Source organism: Mytilus californianus, unplaced genomic scaffold (assembly GCF_021869535.1).
Source record: "Mytilus californianus isolate M0D057914Y unplaced genomic scaffold, xbMytCali1.0.p SCAF_1, whole genome shotgun sequence".
NCBI classification, from domain to species: Eukaryota; Metazoa; Mollusca; class Bivalvia; order Mytilida; family Mytilidae; genus Mytilus; species Mytilus californianus.
Window position 1 is genome coordinate 96,531,245 of NW_026262581.1, and position 12,006 is coordinate 96,543,250.

The window sequence follows — 12,006 nt, forward strand, 5'->3', positions numbered from 1 at the left end:
ATAAATAACAACAGACTACTAGCAGTTACTGACATGCCAGCTCCAGACCTCAATTAAACTGATTGAAAGATTATGTCTTCATCATATGAATATCAGGCACAATCCCTCCTGTTAGGGGTTTAGTATTATACCGTCATAAAATATATGAGAAGAACATAACCCGTGTCATGCCAACAACTGGTTTTAGAATAAATATGTTTAATTCCGATGCAAAGACCCTATAAGTGAATCAATATTAAAGCCAAAATATGCAATTTTTAATGAGCTGACAACAGTATCGTAACTATATCCCTTTTTAATAAGTCTGTTTAAAGGTTTTGTTCGCTTTTGAGGTGAATACTGACATTTTTGTGCTTTGTAAAGAATATTACCATAAAAGATTGGATGTGAAATACCCGAACGTATAAGATGTCTGCATGTTGAGTTATATTTACGAATGATGTCCTTATACCGATGATAAAATTTAGTAAATGTTTTGACTAGTTGCATATTGACAATGTGCACAGTGATACTTTGGGTGTTTAGCGTACCTGATGAAGGAAGTAATTTTTTGTGTTATATGATTTTGATTTTTGGTGTTTTAACGCCACTTTTAAGCACCGCTTTTGGGCTATTTCGTGGCGGCCAGTTTTTATTGGTGGAGGAAGCTGGAGTGCCCGGAGAAAACCATCGACTTTTGTTATATGAATTTGTCTGCAACTAAATAATGAATACTTTTTATACGACCGCAAAAATTAAAAAAATTTTGTTATACGATTGCAAAAATTAAATATTTTTTGGTTGTATATTGGTATCACGTTGAAGTCGTCGGCGTCGTCCGAAGACAGATGGTTTCCAGATAATAACTTTAGTATAAGTAAATAGAAATCAATAAAATTTTAACACAAGGTTTATAATCACTAAAAGATGGTTGGGATTGATTTTAAGGGTTATGGTCCCAACTGTTTAGGAATTAGGGGCCCAAATTAGCATTTTTGTAGTTTCCAGACAATAACTTGTGTTAAAGTGTATGAATCTCTCTGAAATTATACCACAAATTTCCATACTACAAAGGGATGGATAGGATTGACTTTGGGGGTTATGGCTCAAACCAATTAGTAATTAGGGGCCAAAAAAGGGGGAAAACAAGGGTTTTTGTCGAGCCTTCGACTTTTGTCGAAAAAGCGAGACATAGCGATCCTACATTCCGTCGGCGTCGTCGGCGGCGTCCACAAATATTCACTCTGTGGTTAAAGTTTTTGAAATTTTAATAACTTTCTTAAACTATCCTGGATTTCTACCAAACCTGGACAGAAGCTTGTTTATGATTATAAGATAGTATCCAGAAGTAAATTTTGTAAAAATAAAATATCATTTTTTCCGTATTTTACTTATAAATAGACTTAGTTTTTCTGCCGGGAAATATTACATTCACTCTGTGGTTAAAGTTTTTAAAATTTTAATAACTTTCTTAAACTATCCTGGGTTTGTACCAAACTTGGACAGAAGCTTGTTTATGATCATAAGATAGTATCCAGAAGTAAATTTTGTAAAAAAATAAATCCATTTTTTCCTTATTTTACTTTTAAATGGACTTAGTTTTTCTGCCAGGAAACAACACATTCACTCTGTGGTTAAAGTTTTTTAAAATTTTAATAACTTTCTTATACTATTTTGGATTTGTATCAAACTTGGACAGAAGCTTGTTTATGATCAAAAGCTAGTATCTAGAATGAAATTTTGTAAAAAAAGAAATCCATTTTTTCCGTATTTTACTTTTAAATGGACTTAGATTTTCTGCCAGGAAACAACACATTCACTCTGTGGTTAAAGTTTTTAGAATTTTAATAACTTTCTTATACTATTTTGGATTTGTACCAAACTTGGACAGAAGCTTGTTTATGATCAAATGCTAGTATCTAGAAGGAAATTTTGTTTTCTTCCAGTTGACATTACATTCAGTCTGCAGTAAGTTTTTAAACATTTATTAGAATCATAAATTATCCTGGATTTTTACCAAACTTCGACAGAAGCTTCTTACAATCAAAAGATAGTATCAAGAGGAATATTTTTATTGATTTACTTCCTCATTTTTGTTGATCCTGCGATTAACAGAAAAAGTAGGCGAGACACTGGGTTCCGAGGAACCCTTACGAATTTTTCTGGATAAAGGACAATTGAGACAATTTAAAAGCAGTGTAAGGGAGGTAATCCAACTCAATTAAAAGAACACTGTTTGATTACCTCCCTTACACTGCTTGTAAATTATGTATTAAGAAATGATGATTGTCTTTAGGTGATTAGCTGTCAATTTATTTTTAGCAGTTACTATTAATTAATATTAATTTTAGCCATGACTATGTATGACATTTTATATTTTAAAACTTTTATGATGTATTTAAATGGGTAATTATGGTTGCAAACTCCATTAGAAATTTGAATTGAGATACTGACCATATCTTGAGGGAAAGATTTTTTTTTTTTGGGAATAAGGGAAAGGGGGGAGGTGAAAAAAATTGGAGGGGGAGACAATTTTTCTCATTTCAGATTTCAGAAGTTAAAAGAAAATTTCTTCAAATATTTTTTTTTTCGGGGTTAATCTTCAACAGCATATTGTATTGCACAAAAGTAAAAAACCGGGGTAAAATTTTTTTTTTTTGGAGGGGGGGGCAATTCACAACAGCATAGTGTATTGCACAAAAGCAAAAAATTGATTATAAATTCAAATCATATAACCAATTTGAAGTTCTTTGACTACAGTTATTCTGTGTCAGAAACCTATTATGTGTCAAAAATTTAGTTACAATCCAAATTCAGACCTGTATCAAGCGTGAATATTGTGTCCATTTTGGCCCCAACTTTTCAGGGTTGGACATCTGCAGTGATATCAAGCTGCGCTCAGCGAAGCAATTTATTCTGTTTTATTATTTTCAAAGATTATTTGCCATTCCAAAGTAAGTTCTCTGACTCAATGTCACTATCCTGTGTGGAGTTTATGATGGATTCAATTATCATCACTACCTATATCATAGGGTTCTCTTATCAGTGTTCCAGCTAAAAACCTTGGGTAGAGGGGCACATTCTTATAAAAAGGACACTGTATGAGCGACTCATGTTTTAGGCATTTGAAAGTCTTGAAAGTTTGAAATGTTTTATAATTTTGATTTTTCACTTGTCCCGTCGGACACCTAATATGGTGATTCTACTTGTCCGACTCCTGTGTCCACTTGTCCCGAACATTAGGACAAACAGAAATGTAGAGCCCTGCTTCTTACATTCTTCTAATAGGAATCAGATATGTGTTTTTCACTACATGTCCATCTTTGAAAATTCCCAAGTTGTGTCTACATTAGACGAAACTTGGGGATCATATCTGAAAACAAGAAGGTAAACAAACAAGATTCTACTTTGAATATTAACTATCTCCTGAAAATGTGTGGGATGGGAACAGCTATGTAAAAAAAGTTAAACCTATACTCCTAATGTCTCTTATATTGTGATCTTGTTGATTTTAAGAAGCATTAGGACATGTATAAATTTACTAAAGTTGCCTTAGTGTCTTTAAGAGCAGTTATGACATAAATATACTACAATTGTCTTGGTGTCTTGAAGAGCAATTATGACATAAAAATATACTACAATTGTCTTGGTGTCTTTAAGAGCAGTTATGACATAAATATACTACAATTGTCTTGGTGTCTTTAAGAGCCATTATGACAGATATACTACAATTGTCTTGGTGTCTTTAAGAGCAATTATGACATAGATATATTTCAATTGTGTAGGTGTCTTTAAGAGCCATTATGACATAGATATACTGCAATTGTGTAGGTGTCTTTAAGAGCCATTATGACAGATATACTACAATTATCTTGGTGTCTTTAAGAGCAATTATGACATAAATATACTACAATTGTCTTGGTGTCTTGAAGAGCAATTATGACATACATATACTACAATTGTCTTGGTGTCTTAAAGAGCAATTATGACATAAATATAGTAGTAGTACAATTGTCTTGGTGTCTTTAAGAGCCATTATGAAAGATATACTACAATTGACTTGGTGTCTTTAAGAGCCATTATGACATAGATATACTACAATTGTCTTGGTGACTTTTAGAGCCATTATGACATAGATATATTGCAATTGTGTAGGTGTCTTTAAGAGCCGTTATGACAGATATACTACAATTATCTTGGTGTCTTTAAGAGCAATTATGACATAGATATATTACAATTGTCTTGGTGTCTTTAAGAGCAATTATGACATAGATATATCGGTACTACAATTGTCTTGGTGTCTTAAGGGGCCAATTTGACATAGATTTACAACTATTGTCTTGGTGTCTTTAAGAGCAAAGTATGACATAGATGTACTTCAATTGTCTTAGTGTCTTTAACCCCTTCGCCCCCAATCCCACCTGTAGTCGTGATGGCGACCACCATTCTTTGATGGCCTGTATGACCCTCCATACTTTTTATTTAGAACTGCCCCAGCTCAACTGTCTTTACAGCAGGGACTTCAACCATGCAATTCATGGTCCATAAAATCTTCTCAGATGTGTGATTATGAAAATATGGCAACTTTAATGACCTTTTTAGAGTTCAAAATCGGAAAAACTTGTAAAGCAGCCAAAATCAGGTGGGGGTGGGAGTCTTTTTATGGCCACTACGTTACTGGTATGGGCTGTAGGTATCAACTATTATCATAAATACATGCATAGATGGTACAGGAACACAAGGAGGTATAATATGGCCAAAAGAAATGTGGTCTGTAAAATCTAGGTCACCATTTTGTCTGAAATCGGTAAAAACCGACATTTAGGCATACTTGGCTAGCCAATTATAATTCCCAGCAAGATTCTCAAGTCACATTTACTTCCAGTCAGTATGAATAGACTGCTGTAACTGTAAGGTACTACTTGAATGACAAAGAAATACAGTTTAGTCAATGTTCACCTCTCAAGGTCGTATTAAAATCGAAAAATAGACTGAAAATGACAATTTTTCAGTAGGGGTGGGTTCTTACCCACCAGAAAATATACCACCTCCCACCCCAGCCCCTACCCATGCCATCCGCCCCCAAATCTCAATACATAGTTTAAGAGATCAACATCAGTTACAGCATCAAGAGTCTACTAATTTGCATAAGTTTGCAAATTTTCGAAAATGCCTGATTTTCCAGAAATCTCTTGGGGAGTTAAGCACCATTATGACATAGATGCATTAAAATTGTCTTTATGTCTATGGTGTTTTTGAGAGCCATGAGAACATATATTGTGTCGTAGTTGTATTAAAAAATTATCCGCATGTCTTTAAGAACCATTAAACCTAGATGTACTGCAGTAGTCCTAGTGTCTTTAAGAACCATTATGACATTGGTTATGTCATAGATGAACTACAATTTATCATGTTGTCTATAAGAACTGTAAAAACATAGATGTACTACAGTTGTCTTCTTCAAGAGCCATCAGTACATAGATATACTACAAAAGTCTTGGTGTCTGTTAGTGCCATTAGAACATATGTTACGTGATAGATGTACTACATTATAATCCTTGGGTCTTAAAGAACCATTAGATGTACTACAGTAGTCTCTGTATTTTTAAGAGTCATTAGGACATTTGTACTACAATTGTCTCGGTGTCTGTAAGAGCCATTAGAACATATGTTACGTGATAGATGTACTACATTATAATCTTTGTGTCTTAAAGAACCAATAGATGTACTACAGTAGTCTCTATTTTTAAGAGTCATTAGGACATTTGTACTACAATTGTCTTGGTGTCTGTAAGAGCCATTAGAACATATGTTACGTGATAGATGTACTACATTATAATCTTTGTGTCTTAAAGAACCAATAGATGTACTACAGTAGTCTCTGTATTTTTAAGAGTCATTAGGACATTTGTACTACAATTGTCTTGGGTGTCTGTAAGAGCCATTAGAACATATGTTACGTGATAGATGTACTACATTATAAAGAGCCATTAGGACATAGATGTACTACAGTAGTCTCTGTATTTTTAAGAGCCATTAGGACATTTGTTATATCATTGATGTACTACAATTTAATTCAGGTTTCTTTTTACAAGAATCTTTAGGACATAGATGTACTACTGTAGTCTTGGTGTCTTTAAGAAACGTTTGGACAAGTATTTTGTCATACAGGTACTACAATATAATCCTGGTGTCTTTAAGAACCTTTAGGACATAGATGCACTACGATAATCTTGGTGTCTTTAAAAGCCATTATGACATAGATTAACTACAATAATCTTGGTGTCTTTAAGAGCCATTAGAACATAGATTCACTATAGTCAATGGACAGTCTTCTTGGTGTCTTTAATAGCCGTTTGGACATATATATTATGTCATAGATGTACTACAATGTAATCTTTGTGTCCTTAAGACACAGTCTTTATGTGTTATTAAGCTGCCATTATATACACACAGAATGTCCTGAATAAATAAGTAACAATCATCTCTTACATTTAATGCAATTGTTCAAATGATTTTGATATATATATATATAAAGGAGATGTGGTATGATTGCCAATGAGACAACTATGTTTATGGTAATGTATACAGATTATAGTTTTGTGCTATTATAAAGAATTTACAATAGACAGTAATTTACAGTAAACTTTGTGGTAAAGCTTTAGTCTGTCAGTTAAGTGTTCTAAATGGCTTTATAAATGTGCTAGTCAAATGCTTCAGAATGGTTTTAAAATTTTGCAAATGTCTGAGATAGAAATATATTTCAAATAATCTATGAAAATGAAGAAAATTATTACTAATTGACTCTCAGTTGGTAAAAGGAGATATTTGTGCAGTTTGTAATTAAGAAAGAATTCAGTTACTTCTCAGGAGGGGATTAGGTTCAAATTAACAATAGAAATGAAACTTTTTATTAAAGAAGGTAAAAAATGACCAAGTTGGCATAATTGGATTGTATAGGTTAACTTATGTTTCTATGGTCATTACAAAAGTAGATCTAAAAGTTCAATGAAGCTGTATAATTTAACATTAAATGTATGTTAGACACAAATTATTGAATGAAGATATTAAAATTATATACCAGAAATGCATATTTAATTAAAGACAAACTGTTACAAAACAACTGATTTTGGTAGGTGCAAATCATTTGGACCTTGAAAAATTCCATTAAACAAATTTCCATGGAAAGATAAAAGATTGATATGTTAAAAGCATTATTAATTAATTTGCATCTCTGTCCATGACAAAAAGTATTTGATTTTTTCTCTCTCCTGAAAATGAGTATTAATGATTATAGAGAAATAGTCAGGTACATCTTTTACATTCAGGCATTGGTGAGCCTGATGCTTTGTTTTACAAGCAATCATCTATATAGCTCAAGACACTTTGTAAGTTACTGGTATAAAGAAAAAAAATACTAACAATTAATTGCAAATATTAAAAGTAAGCAGTCAAAATTGTATTTTACATTTAAAAAAATTCTGAATCAAAATGATATAGACATTTTGCCAGCTAGCTTGTTTGAATTAGTTTGTTTATTTTCCTATTGACCAGGTTGTATAACTGATATTGACAAAATAATGGTTACTCATCTGATTTGTATCACATTGTACAGGTGATACCTAACAATTCAATATTGATATGTGTGTGTAACACATGTCACAATTATTTATTAAAAAATGCAGAAGAAATCCAAAGGAATATATAAGATGATGTAAATTTCTCGGCGTCTGTCTGTATCCTACAATTTTAAATGACTGATCTCATTTCTGTTTCTTGTTCAGTGTTAGTCGTCTTGGCAACAAAATATTGATTTGTGAAGTCCAAACAGAGCTTTCATTCTCTCTAGCATTTTATTGATGCCGATTCTATAGATTTTTTTCGACAACTGACTGCATGTATAAATATTAAATTTAACCATGAATGAAGTGCATGAGTTTTCCTGAAATATGAATATTGTGCAAATGTACTTTTGCAGTTTTACATGTATGGATTAATTTGGAATCCAATGTATCTATTCTTTGACTTAATTAACATTGGATTCCTAGCAATGATAATTAAGAAATTCAGTTCTATGTAGAGTTTTACTATAAGGATAGTCTTTTCTAAATGTAAAAGCTTCAACAACCCATGTGTGGGTGGGGATGGGTCTTTAAGCAGTAATAATAAGGTGTTAAATATGTGTGGAGTTTTAACTAAAAAAAAACCCTTCTTATATCATTCAGCAAATATGACTAGTATTTCATATCATTATTGACTCTTATGCATTCCCACTATATCCTATGTGTTCCTAGGGATAAACATTTCCTAACTCAAAGGGTTTTGGTTAAGGAAGATGATCAATGATGGTGTATAAGTGACTTTTTACATAGAAATAACTTATCACTAAAATTACAGTATTGATAAAATTCATTGATTTAACTAATATCAGTACATCATGAAATTGTTTTTTGAAGTGATGTCATTTTTATATGACCGCAAAAAAAAACAAACTTTAGTTTAAGTGAATGGATCTCTATGAAATTTTACCATAAGGTTCAATACCACAAAAGGAAGGTTGGGATTGATTGAGGGGGTTATGGTACCAACAGTTAAGGAATAAGGGGCCAAAAAAGGGCCCAAATAAGCATTGTTCTAGTTTCCAGACAATAACTTGTGGAACCGTGTATGAATCTCTCTGAAATTATACCACAAGTTTCCATACCACAAAGGGATGGTTAGGATTGACTTTGGGGGTTATGGCTCAAACCGTTTAGGAATTAGGGTCAAAAAAGGGGGAAAAACAATGGTTTCCTGGTTTATGGACAATTTAAAAGCAGTGTAAGGGAGGTAATCCAAATACATTTAAAGTATTAAAAATCAAAAAAAATAGATTACCTCCCTCACATTGCTTTTAAATTATGTATAAAGGTGTTGTATTGTCTTGAGGTGATTAGCTGTCAATTAATTTTTAGAAGTTACTACTAAAGGAATATTAATTTTAGCCATGATTATGTATGTCATTTTCTATTTTAAGACCTTTATGATGTATTTAAATTGGTAATTATGGTTGCAAACTCCATTGAAAATTTTAATTGAGATCATGACCATATCTTGATGGAAAGGATTTTTTTTTTGGAAAAGGGGGGGGGGGGGGGGGGGGGGGGGGAAGGTGAAAAAAAAATTGGGGGGCGGGAGTAAAAAAGAAATTGGTGGGGGGGGGGGGGGGCAATTTTTTCTCATTTCAGATTTCAGAAATTAAAAAGAAAATTTCTTCTTTTGCAAAATAAAGGGGAGGGTTCAATACGCAACAGCATGGTGTATTGCACAAAAGCAAAAAATTGAAAATAAATTCAAATCATATAATCAATTCAAAGTTCTTTGACTACAGTTATTCTGTGTCAGAAACCTATTATGTGTCAAATGTTTAATTACAATCCAAATTCAGACCTATATCAAGCGCAAATATTGTGTCCATTTTTTCCCCAACTGTTCAGGGATGGACCTCTGCGGTCGTATCAAGCTGCTCTCAGCGAAGCATTTTATTAATAACATAATTATAGGTTTGTTTACTAATTATAAAAAACTTCCAAAGCTCTTTATTTTATTAGAAAATTAGATTATAAAGCATGACTTAGGTATGCTGTTTATGACCGCGTTGGCTAATGTATTTGTTTATGGGGAACCACTAGAGGTAGGTCAATGATATTTGGTATACAAGTGTATACGCATCGGCACACCTCATTTCCAAGAAGACTATTTGAACCTGCCCCCTCAGTCATGCATGGTCTATTGACTTTGAAACTTTTGCTTACTTAACATATATTAGTATGTGATTAGGTCAGTCTAAAGGAAACCACTAGTAATCATGGTAATAGGTCAATGATGTTTGGTATGCAGTTGTATTAGAATTGGCACATCTCATTCCCATGGAGATTTATTTGCCCCACCCCCTCAGTCAGTCCATTGAGATTATTTGCTCCTGCACCTTAAGTCATGGTTCATTGACTTTGAATGTTTTGCATAGTTTACATGTTTAAATATTGCCCTTTGGATTCAATATGTGTATACTATCAAAATTACAAAAAGGTGAGACATATCTCTGTCAACAGTTTATTGTTACATGTAATTGTGTATTTTAAGTTTCTTTTATCTAACCATTTCTGCAAAATCTTCCTTGAAAAGTTAAAAAAAAAAATAAAAGATATCAAAGTTAGCAAGAAACGAAACATTCATAACTTAAACAAAGGTATAATTGTATATTACTTAAAAAAATGCATTTAATACAGTATAAAATTTTAGCCTTAAGTAATTATGTAAATATGTTGCTATTAATTTTGACATTTTGCCTCTAAACTGTTAAGCTGGTACATGTAGTATATGACTGCTAGTAAACATACTGTTATGGTGTTAATATATAAAGCTCTAGGAAATGTTATCAACATTCACACAAAAGATGTCATTTTGAAAATATGTACAAGTTAGAATAACTCCAGGCATAAAATAGGGAGACTGTAAATTAAAGGAGATGTAGGTTAAAGAAAAAAGCAACAGCAACCCAGCAACATAAAAACACCAAAAGATATCAGTGAAAGGTTTGTTTCTCTACAAATTGAAAATTTAAACAAAACTTTTATTTATAGTAGATGTTTGTTTGTTTGATTGTTTAACACTTGTTTATATGCAATAATGGAATTTTCAAGAATTAAACAAGATATTGGAATATATTAGATTGATTGATGATAGGTTAATGTAGCATCAGATAACTTTGGGTATGTTGCAGCGAGAATAAATTTTGTCATTATTGCATAATCAAAATTAACATAAAAGACCCATTACATAGATAAAATTATTGTTAAAATCAATATTATACTATTCATATATATATTAAGGAAACCATTGTTCTATATGAAATAAAAACTTCTAAACTTAACACAGATACTCTGGATTGATTATTTTTCTTTGGATACAATTTTTCATTGATTTCATTTGAATAGTTAACCCATGAATTTGAATGTTCCAACAAAGTACACCTTTTATACAGGTTTGTATCCAGACTTTGACAAAGCCATGAAATAAAAAATCCACAAAATAAAATTTTTACTGAATCCACGAAAATTGGTACTCAGGAAAATAAAAAGAACCCACAGTATTTGATATCATTAGTTCAGAAGACACATGTTTAAGGTCAGTGTATACACTGAGGTTAGGGTTAGTATCACTATGATCTTATAGGAACCTTTCATATCCATATCTAGGTATTTTTATGAACTCTCCTTTATTTTTCAGCTGGACAATGCAGATGAGCAAGCAGCGCAAGTACGAAGGGAACTTGATGGAAGACTGCAATTAGTAGAACAAATGGCAAGGGTATGTTACAATTAAGTATACATATGAAATTACATAACCTGGTAACGAAAAGATAAAAGGATAACTAATATCATATTCCTTAAAGTAGTGGAATAATTCAAGGGAAAATAGTGAGCATACCAGGCAGTATGGTACTTAACCTTTCACTTTATTTGAGGGATTAAAAAAAGCACAATCCAAACAGTGTAATAGAAATTTTTCGTGACAAGATTATGTATAATGCATGATGAAATACCAAAGAGGCTGGTAAAAAAAAGTTTTTTTTTGAAAATTCAGCTGTATAAAGTATGGAAAGTTTGTTGTGGTCACTTGACCTTCATTTTATGAATGAATGGTCCTAAATAAAGTTTTTAAGTACTGGTTAGTAACATAAAGCAACATAAACATCCCATTTTTTACAGCAACGTAAGCATCCAAAGTTTGTTGTAAAAGAAATGGAGAGCATGTATGTTGATGAATTAAAGGCAGCCATCAATCTGTTGATGGCAAATTTGGAGAGTTTACCTGTATCTAAGGGCAGTACTGACTCTAGGCTGACAAAATTTACTGGTAAAAGAATCAACAGGTAACTCCATATTTGTTTTTTTTACAATGTAGTGAAAATTTTAGGCTTCTGAGTCATGGCAATGTTATTTGTGCATTTTGAAGTATTTACAATTACTTCCTTTTATTGATTCA

General features: G+C 32.1%; 1 protein-coding gene and 1 long non-coding RNA gene across 3 annotated transcripts in view; one reads left to right on the plus strand and one right to left on the minus strand.

Moving 5' to 3' along the window:
* LOC127710276 (calcium-dependent secretion activator 1-like) overlaps positions 1–12,006 on the plus strand; it is a 93,412-nt gene that overhangs the window by 10,189 nt on the left and 71,217 nt on the right. For both annotated transcript variants that reach the window (XM_052216059.1, XM_052216066.1), the window contains exons 2-3: positions 11,248–11,328; positions 11,730–11,893. In XM_052216059.1, the coding sequence (XP_052072019.1) occupies positions 11,248–11,328; positions 11,730–11,893 (245 nt within the window). The remainder of the gene's footprint in view (positions 1–11,247; positions 11,329–11,729; positions 11,894–12,006) is intronic.
* On the minus strand, positions 1,175–2,137 carry LOC127710974 (uncharacterized). Its single transcript, XR_007986432.1, has 2 exons — positions 1,478–2,137; positions 1,175–1,285 (listed from the first exon to the last, which is right to left on the minus strand). It is a non-coding gene; the product is annotated as an uncharacterized LOC127710974 (long non-coding RNA).